We start from the raw sequence: 22610 nt of genomic DNA, 5'->3' as shown, positions 1-22610 counted from the left end.
AACCAAGCATCCACTGTTCATAGGAAATTATATTTAAAAATGTATATATACATGAACCACATCAAAACAATATTGCGCCAATTATCATTAAAACAATATAAACATATACGGTATTAAAACTTATATGTAATAAATCATTATTAAATGCGTTTCGTGTTTCTGCACTTCATAGCATCTTCAGTAATTCATTTATTTCTGAATTAAAGTTATTTTTATTACAATATGTAACTTACCAGTCCATCACAATTGCTAATGGCAACAGACGTATTGTCAATATATGGTATATCTCCAACGTACAGGCAGTTTTTATGATGAAGATCTATTGCAAGCACATTGGAATCTTCCTCCCACTCTACTGTAGCTCCAGGTGCAATTAGTTTACAGTTCAGCTTTAACCTTAGATGAAACTCTTTGCCAAAAATAGTAACGTTATAATAAATCAAATGATCACTGGATTTATTACTGGCGTCTTGAACATCCCTTTGAAAACGAGCCCTGTGCCTTTTTGACACTTCATGAGAGAGAAAATTACCCTCTGAATCTGTACTAATTGGTGTTATAATGCTGTACTCTTCTATCTTCTGCAAAAGTGAATCTGAAAAATGAAACAAATGATTGAAATTATGAAATTATTTTTTGCATTTACACAAAAAAAAATCCAATAAAAAGACCATAAAAAAGGAATAACTTTCCATTATTCCAGTTTTAGTGCCGGTTCACATATCGGATTGACTGCGGTTTGAACCACATCCAATCCACATGCCATGTGAAAAAAAACATTGCTTCCTATGCTGCCTGTTCACATATGTCCGGTGTACTGGCGGTGTAGATTCAGTGCAGTTTGAAAAAGCCTCATGTATGTTTTCTGAACAGTGCCTGAAGTTCAGGTCCAGATTTACAGGCTATTGACTTCTATGGGAATCGTTTCTAAACTGCACGTGTGAACAGTATAAACTTGATGTAAACCTGACATGAACCGGTGAACAACTACTCTGCGGGTCAGCTGTGGAACCTGAGCTTCAATCCGCACAGCATATGTGCATCTCCTCTCATTGTTTATTCATACTTGACATGCAAGTGTACTAATTACCAACAGTTATTTTTTTTCTTGTTTACAAAGCTGAACTATTATAACTTTTTATGCCCATAATATAATTCATTTAGTGGCTCATTTAGGGGTTAAACACACAATTAAAGCCAAGGACACCAGTTGAAACAGATAATACATTCCCGCCCCCCCCCCCCCCCCCCGGAAACTTCATGCCTGTCCAATAGCTGATCATTCGACCATTGTGTCAATCATTTTGAAAACAGCAGCTGGTCATAAGATTTGGGCAACCCAAACTAAGACATAATAGGGCATGCACTAATTTTCAGCAATCTATACAAACACTTTAATTGGTTCAAGACAAAGCACAGCAATTTTTATCAGTGAAAAGTAAACTGAGTGCACACTGCTCCAAGGCAGGCTTTTGTATATCCTGTCTGCTGTATCCCTGGGTGCCAGCAGGGTCCACAGTTGTAATTGTCGCAAAGATATGGAAAGATAGCGGCACACAACTTATGACTAAGCCCTATTGTGTGAAACGCGTTAACTGTCTCCCTGTGGAGCTGTGTTTTGTTTCTTCATGTTTGAACATTAAAATAAAGTATTCAGGATTTTTACTGCTACAGGGGAGTGCTGCTATCTCTCCTCATCTTTGCACCATTTTTTATCACTTGTAGGAGTAAGTAGGCTCCCCCATACTGTCTTGTAAGATCTCCTGCCTATTCCTGTTTGTCATTTCAGCAACTAGTCACCAATAGCACCACATACAGTGAGGAACAGAAGTATTTGAACACCCTGCGACTTTGCAAGTTCTCCCACTTAGAAATCAGGGAGGGGTCTGAAATTCACATTGTAGGTGCATTCTCACTCAGACAGAATTTAAAAAAAAAAATCAGGAAATCACATTGTATGATTTTTAAAGAATTTATTTGTCTTGCACTGCTGAACATAAGTATTTGAACACCTAAGAAACAGCAAGAATTCTGGCTCTCAAAGACTTGTTACTGTGCCTTTAAAAAGTTCACCTCTACTCCACTCATTAATCTAACTTAGTAGCACCGGTCTAAGTTCTTTAAAGACACCTGTCCACCCCACAGTCAGTCAGACACCAACTACTACCATGGGCAAGACCAAAGAGCTGCCAAAAGACACCTGAGACAAAATTGTGGACCTCCACAAGGCTGGAAAGGGCTACGGGCAATTGCCAAGCAGATTGGTGAAAAAAGATCAACTGTTGGAGCAATTGTTAGAAAATGGAAGAGGCTAAAGACGACTGTCAGTCTCCCTCGGACTGGGGCTCAATGCAAGATCTCACCTCGTGGGATATCACTGATAAGAAAGGTGAGGAATCAGCCCAGAACTACAAGGGAGGAGCTGGTCAATGACATGAAGAGAGTTGGGACCACAGTTTCAAAGGTCACTGACGATAGAACACTACGCCGTCATGGTTTCAAATCATGCATTGCACGGAAGGTTCCCCTGCTCAAGTCATCACATGTCCAGGCCCGTCTGAAGTTTGCCAATGACCATCTGGATGATCCAGAGGAGGCATGGGAGAAAGTCATGTGGTCAGATGAGACCAAAGTAGAACTTTTTGGTCTAAAATTCACTCGTCGTATTTGGAGGAAAAATAAGGATGAGTTGCATGCCAAGAACACCATCCCTAATGTGAAGCATGGGGGTGGTAACATCATGGTTTGGGGTTACTTTTCTGCGAAGGGGACAGGACGACTGCACTGTATTAAGGAGAGGATGAATGGGGCCGTTTATTGTGCAATTTTGAGCAACAACCTCCTTCCCTCAGTCAGAGCATTGAAGATGGGTCGTGGCTGGGTCTTCCAACATGACAACGACCCGAAGCACATAGCCAGGATAACCAAGGAGTGGCTCCGTAAGAAGCATATCAAGGTTCTGGAGTGGCCTAGCCAGTCTCCAGACCTAAATCCAATAGAACATCTTTGGAGGGAGCTGAAACTCCGTGTTGCTCAGCGACAGCCCCGAATCCTGACAGATCTAGAGGAGATCTGTGTGGAGGAGTGGGCCAAAATCCCTGTTGCAGTGTGTGCAAACCAGGTCAAGAACTACAGGAAATGTTTGACCTCTGTAATTGCAAACAAAGGCTTCTGTACCAAATATTAACACTGATTTTCTCAGGTGTTCAAATACTTAGAGTGGGGAAAAAAAGTATTTAGTCAGCCACCAATTGTGCAAGTTCTCCCACTTAAAAAAAATGAGAGAGGCCTGTAATTGGCATCATAGGTAGACCTCAACTATGAGAGACAAAATGAGAAAAAAAATCCAGACAATCACATTGGCTGATTTGGAAAGAATTTATTTGCAAATTATGGTGGAAAATAAGTATTTGGTCACCTACAAACAAGCAAGATTTATGGCTCTCACAGACCTGTACCTTCTTCTTTAAGAGGCTCCTCTGTCCTGCACTCATTACCTGTATCAATGGCACCTGTTTGAACTTGTTATCAGTATAAAAGACACCTGTCCACAACCTCAAACAGTCACACTCCAAACTCCACTATGGTGAAGACCAAAGAGCTGTCGAAGGACACCAGAAACAAAATTGTAGATCTGCACCAGGCTGGGAAGACTGAATCTGCAATAGGCAAGCAGCTTGGTGTGAGCCAATCAACTGTGGGAGCAATAATTAGAAAATGGAAGACACACAAGACCACTGATAATCTCCCTCGGTCTGGGGCTCCACGCAAGATCTCACCCCGTGGGGTCAAAATGATCACAAGAACGATGAGCAAAAATCCCAGGACCACACGGGGGTACCTAGTGAATGACCTGCAGAGTGCCGGGACCAACGTAACAAAGGCTACCATCAGTAACACTACGCCGCCAGGGACTCAGATCCTGCAGTGCCAGACGTGTCCCCCTGCTTAAGCCAGTACATGTCTGGGCCCATCTGAAGTTTGCTAGAGAGCATTTGGATGATCCAGAAGAGGATTGGGAGAATGTCATATGGTCAGATGAAAGCAAAATAGAACTGTTTGGTAGAAACACAACTCGTCGTGTTTGGAGGAGAGAGAATGCCGAGTTGCATCCAAAGAACACCATACCTACCGTGAAGCATGGGGGTGGCAACATCATGCTTTGGGGCTGTTTCTCTGCAAAGGGACCAGGACGACTGATCCATGTACAGGACAGAATGAATGGGGCCATGTATCGTGAGATTTTGAGTGCAAACCTCCTTCCATCAGCAAGGGCATTGAAGAAGAAACGTGGCTGGGTCTTCCAACATTACAAGGATCCCAAACATACCGCCCGGGCAACGAATGAGTGGCTTCATAAGAAGCATTTCAAGGTCCTGGAGTGGCCTAGCCAGTCTCCAGATCTCAACCCCATAGAAAACTTTTGGAGGGAGATGAAAGTCCGTGTTGCCCAGCGACAGCCCCAAAACATCACTGCTCTAGAGGAGATCTGCATGGAGGAATGGGCCAACATACCAGCCACGGTGTGTGCCAACCTTGTGAAGACTTACAGGAAACGTTTGACCTCTGTCATTGCCAACAAAGGATATATAACAAAGTATTGAGATGAACTTTGGATATTGACCAAATACTTATTTTTCATCATAATTTGCAAATAAATTCTTTCCAAATCAGCCAATGTGATTGTCTTGATTTTTTCTCTCATTTTGTCTCTCATAGTTGAGGTCTACCTATGATGCCAATTACAGGCCTCTCTCATCTTTTTAAGTGGGAGAACTTGCACAATTGGTGGCTGACTAAATACGTTTTTGCCCCACTGTATGTTCAGCAGTGTAAGACAAATAAATTCTTTAAAAATCATACAATTTGATTTCCTGAATTTTTTTTTTAATTCTGTCTCTCAGAGTGGGAATGCATCTACAATGTGAATTTCAGAACCCTCCATGATTTCTAAGTGGGAGGACTTGCAAAATCGCAGGGTGTTCAAATACTTCTGTTCCTCACTGTAAGTGAAAATAATGCAGAGTTGAATACAAATATAAACAGTCAATATACAAATGTATATGCTACAGTGTACAGTACTTTCTCCCACTGTGTGTTAGCAACTTCAGAACCTACATGTTACACACCCTTCAAGGCTATTTTTCAGTTTTCAGTGCTGTAATTGTTTGATAATTTCTCTTTTATGAAAATACACACATACATTTTCTGTAATTTCTTTGAGACAGATAGTCTTCTTTTGGTGGTACTTAAATAGCCACTTTTTTTTTCTTAACATCTAAAACATCTGCTCCTTGACCTCTCCACGGCCTTCGACACTGTTGACCACCCTTTCCTCCTTTCCAAACTGCACTCCCTTGGCATCAAGGACGCTGCTCTCTCCTGGTTCTCCTCCTACCTTTCCCAACGCTCCTTCAGCGTCACCTACAACACTGCCACCTCCCTCTCCCTCCCTCTCTCTGTCGGGGTCCCCCAAGGCTCTGTCCTCGGGCCCCTCCTCTTCTCCATCTATACCTCCTCCCTTGGCAAACTTATTCACTCCCACGGCTTCAATTACCACCTCTATGCCGACGACACCCAAATTTACCTCTCCACCCCCAACCTCACCCCCTCACTCTCTGCCCGCATCGCCCACCTCCTAAACAACATATCAGACTGGATGTTGCTCCATTTCCTCAAACCTAACCTATCCAAAACCGAGCTCCTGGTCTTCCCCCCACCCCGTGCCCCCCCCCCCATCCTCTCCATCACTACTAACACCACCACCATCTCTCCCACCCCACACGCCAAAGTCCTGGGTGTCACCCTGGACTCCCACCTCTCCTTCCTACCCCACATCCAACTGCTATCTAGATCTTGCAGGCTCAACCTCCGCAACATCTCCAAGATACGCACATTCCTCACCCCAGACACCACCAAACAACTCGTACACTCCCTCATCATCTCACGCCTGGACTATTGCAATTCCCTTCTCACTGGCCTACCCAAACGAATGCTATCCCCACTCCAGTCGATCCTACACTCAGCGGCTAGACTCATCCACCTCACCAACCGCTCCACATCTGCCTCCCCCCTCTGCCAATCCCTTCATTGGCTCCCGATTGCCCAACGCATCAAATTCAAACTGCTAACTCTGACCTTCAAAGCCATTCACAATGCCGCCCTGAACTACATAACTGACCTGATACCCAAATACTACCCTACCCGTGCCCTCCGCTCCTCACAGGACCTCCTACTCTCCAGCTCCCTGGTCTCCTTCTCCCACGCCCGATTGCAGGACTTCTCCAGGACTTCCCCCCCATCCTCTGGAACTCCCTACCCCAATCCATCAGACTGTCACCTACCCTCCTCACCTTCAGGTGCACCCTGAAAACCCTCCTCTTCAGGGAAGCCTACCCCAACCTCACCTAACACCCGACCTCACCTAACCTCCTCCACTCCTCCCACCACAGCCATCTCCTCCTGTACCACCTTCCCCTCCCTCCTAGATTGTAAGCTCGAAAGAGCAGGGCCCTCGAACCCCTCGTGTAGTGTATTGTTACTGTCTTGTCATGTTCTGTCCCCCTTGTTACTGTACAGCGCTGAGCATACCCTTTGGCACTATATACTGTATAATAATAAAAAGGTAAAAGATGAATAATTTTGTTTAAAACAACTGTTTTGCTTATTTTCTAGCATGAAGTATATTAAATAAAATGGCAGGATTGTATGAGTGCATTCAAAATTAGGGCTGCAACTAATGATTATTTTGATAATCGATTAGTTGGCCGAGATGTTGAATCTGGTACATATCATTCAGAATCAGAGATCAAAATTTTTATTTAAAAAAAACACAACGGTAAAAAAGTAAAAAGACCTGAAATGCTGTTTTGCAGATTTCCAGATTGTGATATAATATTATGCATGACGACTCCCTTGTCATAGGCAGGTAGATTTATACAAAATACCCGCATTTGCTGTCACTTATTCTGACCATACACAAAGTTTTCCATAGAATATTTTTTGTTTAAAGAGCATTCGTTCCATTTTCTTATTGTTAGTGGGTTCAAATTGATGTTCGTTTTTTACCACAGTCATGGGGAAATTGAAAATTTGTTTGACTGACAAGTCTAACAGTATATGTGGGTTTTCATTCAGAAATTACATTCATTTTAAAACTGAATGCTAAAAAGCAAGTGCCATTTTTGAATAACATTCATCCATTTATAGAAAGTACAAAGAATTTTTGTATGAATATTCTCCGAAAATTAACACGTGTATGACCAGCATAAGACATTTAGTAGCAGCAGCATGTTTTTTTATCAGCTGTCATGATGGGGTCAACAAAACAAAAAATAGCCCTTTATAGTACATAAACAGCAGATGATCACTACTCTACCCCCCTTAATGACCAGGCCTCTTTTTGCTATTCAGTACTGTACTAATTCAACTGATAATTGCGCAGTCATGAAATGCTGTACCCAAACGAAATTTACGTCATTTTTAGATAAATAAAGCTTTTTCGGTGGTATTTGATCACCTGTGCGCTTTTTATTTTTTGCACCAAAAATTTTGAAGAAAAATTATAAAATTTTTACTTTCGGCTATAAAAAATATATAGTAAACTCAAAGTTAGTTAGAAATTTAGGCCAAAATGTATTCTACTACATGTTTTTGGTAAAAAAAAATCCCAATAAGTGTATATTGATTGCTTTGTGTGAAAGTTATAGCGTCTACAAACTATGGTATAGATACTGCAATTTTCGCCTTTTGTAGCTATACAGCACTGCACTAGTTTAACTGACAATTGCACAGTCATGCAATATGGTACATAAATTAAATTTACATCCTTTTTGTCACACAAATAGAGCTTTCTTTTGGTGGTATTTGATCACCTATGCGCTTTTTATTTTTGGTGCTATAAACAAAAAAATTTTTAATTTATTTTTTTTTTTAAACAATATTTTCCAATTTCGGTCATAAAAAATATCCAAAAAACTCAAATTTCGTCATAAATTTAGGCCAAAATGTATTCTGCTATATGTTTTTGGTTAAAAAAAATCCCAATAAGTGTATATTGATTGCTTTGTGTGAAAGTTATAGCATCTACAAACTATTGTATAGATAATGGAATTTACACAGCTTTTACTTTCTGACTGCCCATCACATATCTTGAGGTGCTAAAATACAAGGACAGTACAAATATTCCCAAAATTACCCCTTTTTGGAAAGTAGACACCCTAAGCTATCTACTAGGAGGCATATTGAGTCCATGAAAGATTTATTTTCTTTCCACAAGTTCTTGAAAAATTACAAACTTTTTTTTTTTCACACAGAGTTGTCATTTAAATTATATATTTATTTCACACAAGCCATGGGTATATGTGGAATTACACCCCAAAATACATGCTGCTACTTCTACCGAGTATGGGGATACCACATGTGTGAGACATTTTGGGAGCCTAGCCACATACAGGAGCCTGAAATCCAATGACCACTTTCAAAGCCTGAAGGTGTGTAACTTCCTCAATTTACTTCACTACCTATCACAGTTTCGGAGGCACTGAAATGCCAGGATAGCACCAAAGCCCCCCCCGCCCCCAAATGACCTCTTTTTGGAAAGTAGACACCCCAAGGAATTTAATATGGGATGTCGGATACATGTGGTCCCTGCACTGACAGGCATTCTACTCTCCACTGCTTCCCTCTGAGCGGACGAGCCGTCCATCTTGGAACCTGGCTTCTTAAAGCCACAGGCTGGTTATCTATTTTTTACAATATGAATTATTAAAAGGCACACTTCCATATAAGGTGTATTACTTTTATCACAAAACTACACAGCGCCTGGCTCCTGTTCATATTTTTTTTTCTATTTTTTTTCACTGTCCCTTTAATTTTTTTTTCTTATCAGTTTTAATGCTATCACAGGGAATGCAAATATCCCCTAGAACTTCAATGGCCATTGTCATATATTCTTTTTTGAGAAATCTGGGGTCTATCAGACTCTAGGTATCTCCTCTGCCCTTACATTATTTAATCTCACCAAGATCGGTGTGATCAGATGCTTTTCCAATTTACAAATGGCGCTGTTTATATCCTGCAAAACTGAAGTGATGAAATGCTCGTAGCTTCCGATTTCTTAGACTATAGAGATGATTAACACCATTCTGGTCTCCAATCAGCTCTATGGTCAGCTGACAAACAACGGTTGCATTCTCAGGTTCCCCCGATGGCACGGGACTGCCCGAAAAGGCAGCGGGAAGGGGGGGGCATCGTCTCCCGCTGCTTGTAAAAGCAATCCTGCAGCTAATTAGCCACTAGGATTGCTTTTACATGAAAGCCGATCGCCGCCTGAAAAAACCCGATACCAGGATGATACCTGCAGCTGTAGGCATCATCCTGGTATAACCATTCAAAGTCCAGTGATGTACCAGTACATCACTGGTCCTTGATGGGTATATATCCTATGTTCCTTTTTGTATGTAGCCTGTGGGCTGAACGAAAAAAAAAGAGAAGAAATCTCTGACAGAAAAAGTGTGTGTTATGCCCACCATTAGGATACTGCCCTGCATCCACCCACTTCTAATGGTGGGGACACATTAGGTCACACGGTGCCACATGCGCCAATTCCAAGATTGTACAAATGTCTAAATAGTGGCACGCTTGAATAAACATTGTCCATGTATAAGTGGTACCCCATATGGAAAAAGGATGATACCAAGTCCCAAACTATCTTGCCACTACACCCCATGTAGTCTGGGCATCCGGGGGGCTCCATGTGACTTTTCCCTCATAAATCTGAAACTTCTATGTATAGCCTGTTGCCCTCTCACAGGTCTTCTACATCTTGACCCCATATCTGGCACACTTGCTGGGGAGAAATTGTTTGAATGCAAAGCGGCCAGAAGAATTAATGAACGACTCATCAACACAGATTTTTTGCTGGGGAGTATAGACATCTGCAAATTACTGGTTAAGGTGATTTACGAGGGGCTGAATTTTGTGGAGCTGGTAAAATTTAGGATCACCCCGAGGATGACAGAGTGTATTGTGATTGAAATGCATAAAACACATTATACTCTCATATCTATGCCTGGCCATGGCAGCAGAGAACACGGGCATATGATGAGTCAGATCTGTGGGCCAATACAGCTGCAATTAATTTTTTCTAGTAATGCCCATGTTGAGGGTTAGACACAAAAATAAAAATTTTAATTCGGAAACCGTAATGGGTTTTCATGCGAATGGTCTGACAAGATTTGAATTTGGGTTGGCAGCGATAAATTGTGCATATAAATTTTTTTGATCCACAATCAATGCATACAGATCTGTGAAAAACCGCTCCAAAAAATCAAGGGAAGTAGTTAAATTTGCTGTTTCCCCCTGAATTCCGGGTTGGGCGGTGAATGGGGGAAGTATGGGTGCTGCAGAATTTGTGAGCTGCCAATCAGGATTTGGAAGCACATCCGGAAGGATACTAGGGGCTCTATGGGCTTGCGTGCGAATTGTTGGTGGCTGTGGGACAATACTTGTGCTTGCCACCGCACCAGCTTGTACTGCACTTATGGGACGTTCCCAAGTGATACTGCACTGCTGGTATGTGAAAGACCAGGATTTATTGGGCCGCTGGTGCTCACCAATTCACCAAAAGGTAGAGCGGCACTAGTACTGGCACTCTTATAAGAGTCATCGAAATTTACCGGCAAGTGCTAAAAGAGATCAGGCCTAATTCTGCAAACACTGCGGTTTTGTGTGCAATGTATCAAGTGACAGTGACCTACTGACACTGCACTTGCTGGGGGGTAAGTGTAGATGCTAAACGCAGGTGCTGGCAGGTGCCGGAGCGGATTCTGCTAATGCTGTGTTTTTGGAGACACTATACTAATGTGAATGCTGGTATAGTGCTGATCTCATCAAAGATATTGATCCGTTCAGACACTACACTAGCAATGGAGGTTTATTGTGTATGAGCGTGTTCCTGGCAATCAAGGGGTTAAATGTGATTACTGGTGTACTGACGGGCAATCTGACGCTATCTGGGAGGGGCATGAAACCACAGGAGCGCGAATCACGCATATATACATGATTTTGCGTACCCATGCCGCCCTGTAGCAGTATTTCTGCTATAGGGCGGTCAGGGGCAGTTAAAGAAGCGAATTGCGCTACGGCGCTGCATTACTTTAACTGACAATTGCGTGGTCATGCAACGCTGTACCCAAATTACATTTACATCCTTTTTTTCCCACGAATTGAGCTTTCTTTTGGTGGTATTTGACTGCCTGTGCATTTTTTATTTTTTTGTGCTTAAAAAAAAAACAAAAAAAAACCATCAATTTTGAGAAAAAAAACAATATTTTGGACTTTTTGCTATTAAACATGTCCATTAAAAAAAAATTTAAAATAACATTTCGTGATAAATTTAGGCCAAAATGTATTATGCGCCATGTCTTTGCTAAAAAAAAATCCCAATGCGTGTAAATTAATTGGTTTACGTGAAAGTCATAGCGTTTACAAATGGCGGTATAGATACTGGAATTTTTTTTGTATACTAATAATGGCAGTGATCAAAGACTTATAGCGGGACTGCGGAAGACATTCTGACACTGGGGGGGAACTGACATCCCCAATGACACCAATACAATGATCAGTGTTAAAAAAAAAAAAAAAAAAAAAAAAAAAAAAGCACTGACACTGTACTAATGGTACTGGGCAGGAAGTCGTTAACATTTGGGGGTGATCAAAGGGTTAACTGTGTGATGGGAGTGTTTTACTAGGGGGCGGGGGGGTGTGCTTCACTGTAAACACACTGTTCGGGATGGCTGTGCTCAGCCATTCTGAGCAGATTGCCCAAACTGACAGGGAGGAGGGATGCATTGTAAACAATGCAGCCCTCCTCCCTGTCAGAGATGCTTGGTAATCACTGGGTGCCGGCGGGTAATCCCTGGCCGGGACCCGATAACAGACACCCGGGGCCACGATCAGTGGTGCAGGTAGGGCGGGCGCGCCCCCTACCCAGAAATGCAAAATCAAGTATATATACGTGATTTTGTGCAGAGGGCCCGCCCTGCAGCAGTAAATGTACTGTGGGCAGACCTTAAGCAGGTAATAAATATACCCTCAGGTAGGATGTACAGGGTATTTTAACTGGGAGTCAGACATGAAGCTACATGAAGGGGGGAATATAAATCTTTTATATTAAAGTAGTACTTAAGGCTGAGACTTTTTTTTTGATGGGTATAATAATTTTAAATATAACGTACACTACTGGTAAATTTTATTTTATATTTATTGTAATGACTTATATTACCTCCAGTCTATCAGCCTCCAAATTCTCTGGGTTCAGATGATGATCTTCCCTGCAGAGAGCCCATAAAGTGATGGTAAACCTTGGATTTTCTTTTAAACTATAAACTTGTCATACTTAGCTGTGTAATGGTTTTGAACAGAGCAGCCCTGATTCTCCTCTTCTGGGGTCCCTTACCAGCACTTCTGGCTGCTCCTGCCTTCAGAGTGCCCCTATAGCAGTGTTTCTCAACTCCAGTCCTCATGGACCCCCAACAGGTCATGTTTTCAGGATTTCCCTCAGATGAAACAGCTGTGGTAATTACTAAGGCAGTGAAACTGATCAAATCACCTGTGCAAAATAATGGAAATCCTGAAAACATAACCTGTTGGGGGTCCATGAGGACTGGAGTTGAGAAACACTGCCCTATAGCAAGTTCCAGAATATAGTATAGAGCGCCCCTACAACAAGGTAAAAAAAAACTTCTGCCTTTAGAATCACTCACTTCCTTCTCCTGCCCAGAACTACATGTCCCATGAGGCATTGACTCTCACAGGTTCACAAATTCTCAGGCACTTACTGACATGTATGGAGGGTGTACTGAGCTGTATGCGTGCTGCTCTGAGTATACTGACATGCAATAATGGTGTACGGAGCTGTATGTGTGCTGCACTGTATTTTCTGATATGTAAAAAAATAATGCATTCTGTATGTAGGCCAACTAATCAAATGAACAACTCTCGATTATGACAATAGTTGACAACTATTTTACAATAGTTTATAACTGATTATGTAGATTGTTTCAGCCCTATTCAAAATTACTCCTTTTTGGGCTGTGGACTGTTCAGGGTGATCTCATTTTTGCCACTTTTTTTTTTTTTTTTTTTTTTATGAAGAAAACATGTTGAGGTGGTTTAAAAATAAAAAGTTGAATATTGACATACCTGTAAATTCCATATCTTGTAGTACAGGATACAAGTAGAATATTCATACACCATGAGTTATAGGCATTAGCCTTCAGGTGACGGACAACTGGCAAAGCTTTAGACCACACACTCCCTGGGCACCTCACCAATAACTATGCCCAACTCTGGTTGTCTTCAGTTTTGTAGCAAGTAATGAAGAGTAGCCAAGAAATAGAAGGGAGGCTGGCATGTACTGTACTCCAAGATGTACAATTAAGAGGAATTTTGATTCACTTGTAAATTCTATATTACAAGATACAGTCAGGAAATTCATACACCATGGGGCGTCCCCAAGCAATGAATAGGAAGGGTAGGAACCAATGAGGTAAACAGAACTGTGCCAACAGGTCCAAAAACAAGGGTCAGAAGAAAACCTTTGCGGCCAAAAGCTGCATCAGCTGCATCATGTGCTCTTAGACAAAAAACTTTATTTCTGGTAGACGGATCTTTGCTTGGGATGCATTGATTAGAAAAGGCTGGAGAGCAGATTTGTGGAAATTTATCACCCAGCTGAAAGCCTATAGCATCTGGACTATCTTGATGACATTTTTTGATAGCTACAAAGATGTGAAACCACCTATTAAACCCACAGGTCTGGGACACCTGTGTCCAGAGAGAGCCAAACTGTAACAGGTGTCTCCCACTTTTTGTAGTGAGGGCACCCCTTCATTGTGAAGAGGGTTTTGGAGAAGGCTTGTTGGCCTTGTTAAGCCAAGTCTTGCATTGGAAAGAAGGGCTGAACTTATATTTTAAAGCTGAAGTCCAGTTAGAGTGGACAGGTGGTTTGCGGACCTTCTGATGTTGAAATAAAACCATCCCACCTCTGGCCTCTTTGATAAATTGGTCAGATGCCTCACAGAACAGATGTCTTCCTTGGAAATTCTGGAAATATGTCTCCTGACATGTCTAGAGCAGCAGTTCTCAACCTGTGGGTCGCAACCCCTTTGGGGGTCGAACGACCCTTTCACAGGGGTCACCTAAGACCATCAGAAAACACATATTTCCGATGGTCTTAGGAACCGAGACACCGCTCCTCTATCAGTCTCCAGGTGGGTCTGCCCACATGCAGATACGCCCACATACAAGTACCTGCCGTGATGACATCATTGCGCCAACCCCATCACATACACCCCGTACAAATACAGGTATATGTGACAGGGTTGACGCCATAATGTACTTATGTGGACCAGTCACACATGTGTAAAGAGCAGCTACTGTGTAGAAAGCAGCTGCTGTGTTGAAAGCAGCAGTACTGGAGGTAAAATGACACTTCATGAATTATAATTACTGGGTAAATGGTTTACTGTTGTTATATTAAGACGGTTACCCATGCTACACCATGCTTCAAGACAAAATTAAATTTATTTGTACTTAGAAATAAATATTTCACAATATATAATTACACATTGTTTTTGTGATTAATCACAATGCTTTAATGATGTTCAATTTGTAACAATGAAAATACATCCTGCATATCAGATATTTACATTACGATTCATAATAGTAGCATTACAGTCATGAAGTAGCAACGAAAATAATTCTGTGGTTGCGGGTCACAACATGAAGAACTGTATTAAAGGGTCGCGGCATTAGGAAGGTTGAGAACCACTGTTCTAGAGCATCTACATAGAAAATTAGAGCTGAATGCAATTACTGTGAAATAGCATGATCCTAGAATACAAGGTCAGATTGGTTGTTCATTGTCCTAGTCCAGTTAGTTGCAGTTTAACTTACTGAAATTGCAGCAAGTGCTGCTTACAGGACTGGGCCTGCAAGATTAGAGATCTTTTAGGCACGTCCCAAAATTTTCTGTCTGCAGAATCTTTGAATGGAAGAACATCTTTTAATAAGAAAATTTAGTTTTTTTATTTAGGACAGAGATGGCAGAACAGTTTGCAAGGTTTTGCTAGTCTATTTGCACTCAAAGGGGCATGAAGAGATACAGGAGAGTCAGCCTGCACGATGCCAAAGTTTTTGCGGACAGAGGCAATGAGCTTTTCAATATTAGCAGCTTGCTGTGTGAAGCTCCCTCTTCAATATATTGACAATCTGAGGTAGAAATATCTTCCACAGCTTCTTTCAATACTGCATTACTATCCTCTTCCTTTTCTTAAGTGTTTGTGTCCTCTAGGACTGACATCAGGATCTGATTCCGGTTGCAAAATGGAAGTAGGAAAAGAGGTATTGCATTTTTGGACCCTGGATGAAGATGGCTGTATTAAGGCCTAGTCTGTTTGAGGAAATGAGAGATGCAGAGAATTCTGCATTTGTCAAATAGGTCACTTGTCGCACTTGTTAAAATAGAGATAGAATTGGATACCAGAGTGTTACATGGGCCTCCAGCAAAGCTAATGTTCTCCTGAGATATTGCACTGACTCCCTCTCAGCTGGTCTCTGCAATAGCTACAAGTGTGGGTATGGAATAGGGTGTGGAGTATAGGTTAAGTATTTGTGTAAGGAGTATGCAGTAACCCAGGTGCAAACCATCCTGTAACAAATACTCAGGTCAAAAGGGTAGAAGGAAGTACCTGAGTTTAAGTATAAGGACTCATGGTGGATGTGGCCCTAAAGTGTGCGACCAGTGGTGTTATGTAATACTTCTTCTATGCTGGCACTTGTTCTGAGCAGTTGAATTTTAGCATCAAATTTGAAAACTGCACTGTGAAGTGAAAACATTTCAAATGTCCAGCCCTGTTTTTTCAGTAACCATCAGAGATACAGGGTGACCCTGTCTTACCGGTCTACAACACTCGACTGTTTTTAAAGTCAGGCTTTGACCATCATGGTAGGCATACCCCCAAAGAGATTTTAAGGGATTGAGTTTTATAACCCTGGACCTGTATAGCACAGGATCTAGTGCCCAAAAGTAGCATTACAGGCCATCCCATCAAGGTATGGTTTCCAAGGTTTTACAGAGTTTGCCCCGATCCAGGTACACTGCTTCTATGCTGGCATTAGATGACAGTGTTTCTTCTGTTATTAGTGGCAGTTCACTGAAGGCTAAAACTAAATTGCTCTGAAATTGAATTATTTGCAAAGGCTAGATGTCATGAATAAACACAAAAAAAAGAAACCCCACAACAAAACAATTGAAAAAATTATTAGTAGTCAGTGGCATTTAAAAAACACCCAAAAAATCAGTGGTTGTTGGCCCTTTACAAGTCACCCCTCCACCCTCATGTGGGGAGAGGAAGGGGGGGGGGTCAAAAATGTAAAGCATAATAAACTGTTACACTGGTGATCCCAGTGATTGGTCATCACAAGGATCACATGGCTGCTCCTAAAGGCTGATATTCTGTACAAAGTGAAGCTGAAATGACATACAGATACATTCACTTGCCCTAGTAAGGGCGCCATCTTCCCATCTAGTTACAGCTGGATGTAAAATTGATAAAGATGAATAGCACATTGGAAACTGTGCCCAAAAAAAGGCAGGCAGAGAGCAAAGTGCTATATGATAGATATATAGCTGCAGATACACAACTATGAGGATGTAGACATAGGAATGCCTAGACCAGTGTTTCTCAACATTTTTTCTAGTCAAGGCATTCTTTAACAGATTTTCCTTCAAGCTTGAAAATCTTTGTGCAGGGTGCAGCTGACAGTGGCATTGTTACGTGACAGCACAGTGTGAGATTGGCCAGTCCTTTGTCACGAGTTGGTGAGAAAGGTCAGTCAACGTTTTCATTTCTCTTTCAGGAGAAATTCTTGACAAAAGGTATATGCTACTGCAGATGGTTTCAGTACTGGTATTACATTCAGAGTAAAAGAATAGTATGTAGTAAATGTCTGCTTCTTGTCCAAATATCCCATAAAACAAGAGAGGAAATGGATTACAGAAGGAGAATTATGCTGTTAAAGAGGAGCTTGTTAGGTTCACCCTACACCATCTATATAATGCAAGGGCCTGCCTGACTGGATACAAATTGATTGGGTAGGTTCATAATTCAATAAATATAAAAAATGCAGCGCTTTAAAAAAATTACAACCTCATTTAACAGTATAAGATATTAATTAAAAAAACTCATTTGAATCAATAAAACTGCGTCTAAGTAAACGCATCTAAGTAAACGCACTTCTCTTTCTGGCTCATTTATTTTGAGCTATTAAGGTGGATTCCTTAAGTGCTTTATATTGGATACATATACTTGAAGTGGCGTTTTTACTGGAACCCGGAGACTAGAAGTGGATGATCAGCTATTGTGCAGACGTACGGCAGATGATCCCCGTGGTTACCCCAGGATGATGATGACCAGGAGTGGTCTATGTTACTTAAAGGTGCTTTCAATTGCGCTGTCTGGTTAGTGCAATATATTCTCATTCCCACATTCACTGGAAGCACGGATTTTTTTCACCTATCTGTATTTGGACAATAGCTGTCACCTACGCACTACTTGCTCCATATTCAGACGCAATCTGCACTTTTACTGTTGCGCCCCATAATGCATTTATATTGATATTTGTTTGGACTGTGCACAATAATATTGTTATATATGCATTTACTTAGACGCAGTTTTATTGATTCACATGAGTTTTTTAATTAATATCTTATACTGTTATATGAGGTTGTCATTTTTTTAAAGCGCTGCATTTTTTATATTGTCTTATGAGGGTTGGAGGTTTAACCTTTTATGCCAGCTGCTTTTTACGTTTGGTTCTTTTCTAGCGCTCGTTTACCCATTTTTACCAATCAGGTTCTCATAATTACATAATTTTGGTAAAGTTAATTGTATGGGCAGGATGCTACATGAACCTAAAGTTTACCATAGACTCTACAATCTTTATGTACAATTTCCTTTAGATCTACCCCCAACTTGGTAATTATTTGTCCACATACTACATAGTTTTGGTAAGTTAAAGGAAGAGTGTACAGAGAATGTACAATCAGATTTACCATACATGATCTCCTAAAAGTTCTCTACAAAGGGATACTGCTTGTGTCATACTGTGTTTAGGACTTCCCTTACAAAAATCTGGTGAACAAGCACTTCTAGCAGCGCTGCCGCTATCAGCCAGTGCAATTACAAATAAATTGCATCAATACCATATATTATATCGATTCATTCATTGCAATGAATGAAGTGTACATTTTGTTCACTTCAAATTAAAGTTTGTACAAAAAAAGGGGGGGGGTGTTTAATGTGCTGAATTGAACACCGCACTGCAGCCGGGAATGGAGAGCTGCAGTATAGCACTTTCAGATGTGTCTACCTCCAACACATAAGCCAAAGCAGGATCTGAAGGTTTCAGGATGGGAGCAGAAGTAGATAGAGTCTTCAGTTGTTCGAATGCTGCTTGAGCCTCTGGAGTCCATCTGAAGGGGACATGCTGCTTAAATCAAGTGTATAATTTTTTCCACTGGAACAGGCCACTCCAAAATGGCAGCGACTTTCTAGAAATAAATCCTAGAAACTGAATGTCTATTTTTCGAATTTGCACTTTTCAGCTTTAGCATACAAATGTTGTTCATGGAGTTTACTTCTTTAACCTTAGCATCTCCTGCTGCAACACCTGCCAGCACTCGTGTTCCTCCTATCCCTCAGAGCCATCAGTTCCACCTTCAGTGGGGCCTGGGCTGGAGATTCAAGAGAGGCTAACCTCATCAATTCAGTCTGCTATCAGGTAAGTGACAGTACCAGTCAGCCAAGGATGAATTCTAAAAGGGGGGGCCTCTCAGCTGGAGGAGCTTTATGGTTTGATCTCTGCCTTATTCTATGACATGCAGAGTTTGCAGGAGGGCCTTGGTCACATGGAGAGATGATTACCGGACTTGACAGATACATCATCTTCTTCCGTTCCTCCTGCAGTCACAAACTTATCCAGACAGAATCCAGTATATTCTGCGGGGCTATTCCACCACCAGAACCCAGGGTGCCTGTACCTGAATGTTTCTCTGGAGACTAGTGGTGCACCGAAATTAAAGTTCTGGTGCTGAAACCAAAAATTCAGGATGCACTTGACCGAAACGGATAGCTTTAAATTTTTTTATTTTAAATTTAATAATTGTGGCTGGCAATTTTGCACTGAAGTCACTAGGGAATGTTTTTTAATTAAAGTCAATAGGGACACAACTTTGCATAAAAGTCTATGAGATGCAATTTTGCATTCAAGTCACTAGGGGGAATGTTTGCACAAAAGTCTATGAGACGTGATTTTGCATGTATCAGCACCATTATCGGCAGCATTTTTCCTATTGGCAAAATGCAAATAACTCTACTTTCGGTATATCAATATATCGGTGCATCCCTACTGGAGACTGGAAGAAATTTTGGACTTTTTAGAATGTCTGCAAATTGTATTTCTCCCTTCTGCCCCAAACGTTTTCATCATAAGACACCAAGCTGGGGGTCACTATTTTGCTTCTTCAGGATGAACCCCAATCCTGGGCTCATCATCTCTGGGAACAACATGATCCTGCCTTGGTTACTATGGACTCTTTTTCTCTGCCATGTCTTAACTATATGCTGATCCTTTCTATTGGACTGCAGAAACTATGTTCAGCATGTTACAGCAAGGCCAAAGGCCTGTAGAGGACTGTGTAGCCAATTTTCAGGTATGGAGTGCCGATTCTCAATGGAACAATTCAGCACTCCATTTGCTTTGAATTATCGAACGCAATAAAAGATTAACTTGCTAGAGTGGGGGGTGCCAATGTCCCTGAAAGATCTGATGAATCTAGCCATCCAAATCAATCGGCATCCAAGGGAAAGGCAATCTTAAAAAAAAAAAATCAATAGAGCCCCTCTTGCACACTCAAAATCTGAAATTCCTGTTTCCTCATCCGCTGCCATAATGCCAAGTATGTTCTCCACAAAGAATGGGTTTTGTGAATCCCACTGTAGGAGCTTTTGGAGGCCACCTCTATCTCCAGCCAAATGCGTTCCATGACAAAGTTCCAACCTTTGCCTGTACTCTGGAGATGTTGTTCATTTCATACAGACCCATTTAGCTTTATACTGTTTAACAAGGTCACCTTTCCTTTGAAATGTAAAGCAAACGTGTTTGAGAGAATCAGGAGAAGTGGCATTAGGTGTAGAGATCTCAAAAGATTTTTTGATAAGGCTAATAACACCTCTAGAGAATCCTTATTAGGTCACAAAATGACAAGAGAGGACATATGAGGTGGCATGTGTATAATTGGCACCATTTTAAGACAATCTGACCAAATATTTATTCATTTCAAGAAGTGCTTGCAGGTACTACTTGATAATAAAGACTTGTCGGAAATTCTCCCCAAGAATCCAATGATCACATATAAAAGAGGTAAGACTCTAAAAGATCTATCATTCTTAGTTCAAAAGCTTTTCTTTCCTGAATGGATTTGAAATTTCCTTTAAGAACTAAAACATTGAGGTCTTCAAAAGTGTGGTCTGGTTGTGTGAAATGGTGTCCCACAGGTGTGTAAAAGTCAACTTCTTTATGTTCCTTGATGGTATGTCTGTGCAAATTCATCCTTGTTTGCAACTTCTGTCCTGTTTCGCCAACATAAGATCCTTTGCTACATTTTCTGCACTGGATAAAGTACACAATATTACTAGAGGTGCAGCTGTATGATCCGGAGATATTGAATATCCTTTTTAGTGTCTGACACTTTTTGATGGATGGATTGATTTGGTTGCACAGTTTGCAGTGTTTTTTATTGCAGGGTTTGCTTCCATTATTTGTGACATCTTGATCAGAAGGAAGTTTCCTACCGATTAGTTTATTTCTGGGGTTGGGGGGTTGTCTGAAGGCCAGTATTGGGGGTTGCTGGAATATTTCTTTCAGAGTTCCATCCTCTGTTATGATGGGTTGTATATCTTTGATTATTTTTCTTATTCCTTCTAGTGCTGGGTTGTATGTGGTTACTAGAGGTACACGGTTGTTTGTTTTTTTCTCTTTGTACTGAAGTAGATTTTCTCTTCGGGTTCTCAAGGCTGTGTTTATGCTGGTGTTGATAGTTTTGTCCTTGTAACCTTTCTTATGGCAGGAGTCTGCATCCCCATCGGGGGACACGTACACGCATCAGGGGAGGGTGATCTCCCTGTGCCGTGCCACCGGAATATTTACCTTGGCAATTGGGCTGCTACACCCTAGTGTATTATTCCAATAGATTGGAGGCGATTTGGAACCTTCTGGACTTCTCTTAACAATGCATCGCACTCCACGTACCAAACCTAAACATCGAGCCTAACAGCAATCCCCTCTGCAGGGCAATGTCGCTAAGCGAACACCTAGCCCTCCTGAGCCTGATAACAACACTCAGCTTCCGGGAGACCCTGAGTCGGATGGCAATAGTCAGCGGCAATTCCCATCGGGGATGGCTGACCCTCTTGAACAATATCCTGAAGCCTTATTACACAAATTCCGTGCTATAGTGCGAGAGGAGATTACAGTCGCCTCCCGTAAATTATCTTCTGATCTGGTACAGGGCTTAAAAGAACTGGGCCTTCGTGCTCATCAATTGGAACGTATGGATCTAGCGACTACGGTCTTGGAGCGTCATGAACAGGAGGTGGAGGATCTACATGCTGAGCTGGACACTTTAAAAGATAAAATTGGAAGATGCTGAGAATAGAGCCCGCAGAGATAATCTCCGCCTCCGCGGAGTCCCCGAGGTAATCACCGACATACAGGGTACTGCTACTGCTCTTTTCCAGGAGTTGGCTCCTGAGATCCCCCTGGAGCATTTGGAGTTTGACCGTATACACAGAACTTTAGCTCCTAAGCCCACGGAGGGTCCTCCCAGGGACATCATTATTAAATTCCACTTTTACTGTTGCAGGCGGCTCGGAGCCGTCCGGCATTGGAGTTTCAGGGACACTCTATTCATCTGTTTGCGGATTTGTCCCCAGTTACGATTGCCAAACGTCGCACTCTGAGACCCTATCTTCAAATTCTTCAATCAGCTGATATCAAATACAGATGGGGCTTCCCTTTCAAGCTCTCATTCTCCTTCCAAGGTTGTCAATTCCAGGCTTCTTCACCAACAGATGTTCGCCGTCACTTTCGGGAGCTTAATTTGGAGTTGCCACACTCCCAGAGTGAGGAGGCTACAATTTCTACACGCCCTCGGAATTCCCAGTCTTTGCGTAAATCTTCTTCTCCAAGTCAGAGTGGCTCTCAGGCCCTTCGATCTCTACAGGCCCAGCGTTTCCAGGACGTCTCCGGGACTTGATATTTAGTGACTGGCCATCAGTATACAGCTTCATTACATGTGGATATTTTCCGCCACTTTTGGAATTGAATCTGGGTTTGTTTTATCATCGTTTTACGAGTTTCTTATTGACCACTCACTCACAGGTGTATTAGCCTAAGTTGTTTGCATATAAATTCTCTATTCTTTTTTTATTAATGTCAAGTTGTTCCGGTGGATTATTGTGTACCCCTCTGAGCTGGCTAGC

General features: G+C 41.7%; 1 protein-coding gene across 2 annotated transcripts in view; it reads right to left on the bottom strand.

Annotated features, from left to right (window-relative positions):
* LOC149451827 (A disintegrin and metalloproteinase with thrombospondin motifs 3-like) overlaps positions 1 to 22610 on the bottom strand; it is an 815283-nt gene that overhangs the window by 721253 nt on the left and 71420 nt on the right. For both annotated transcript variants that reach the window (XM_089690124.1, XM_089690125.1), the window contains exon 2: positions 234 to 595. In XM_089690124.1, the coding sequence (XP_089546250.1) occupies positions 234 to 595 (362 nt within the window). The remainder of the gene's footprint in view (positions 1 to 233; positions 596 to 22610) is intronic.

The sequence above is a fragment of the Staurois parvus genome, unplaced genomic scaffold, assembly GCF_062004578.1.
Source record: "Staurois parvus isolate SC_StPar_1 unplaced genomic scaffold, SC_StPar_1.0 ptg000518l, whole genome shotgun sequence".
Classification (NCBI taxonomy): domain Eukaryota; kingdom Metazoa; phylum Chordata; class Amphibia; order Anura; family Ranidae; genus Staurois; species Staurois parvus.
Note: the sequence above shows the minus strand (reverse complement) of the source record. Positions and strands in the feature narration are given on the sequence as shown.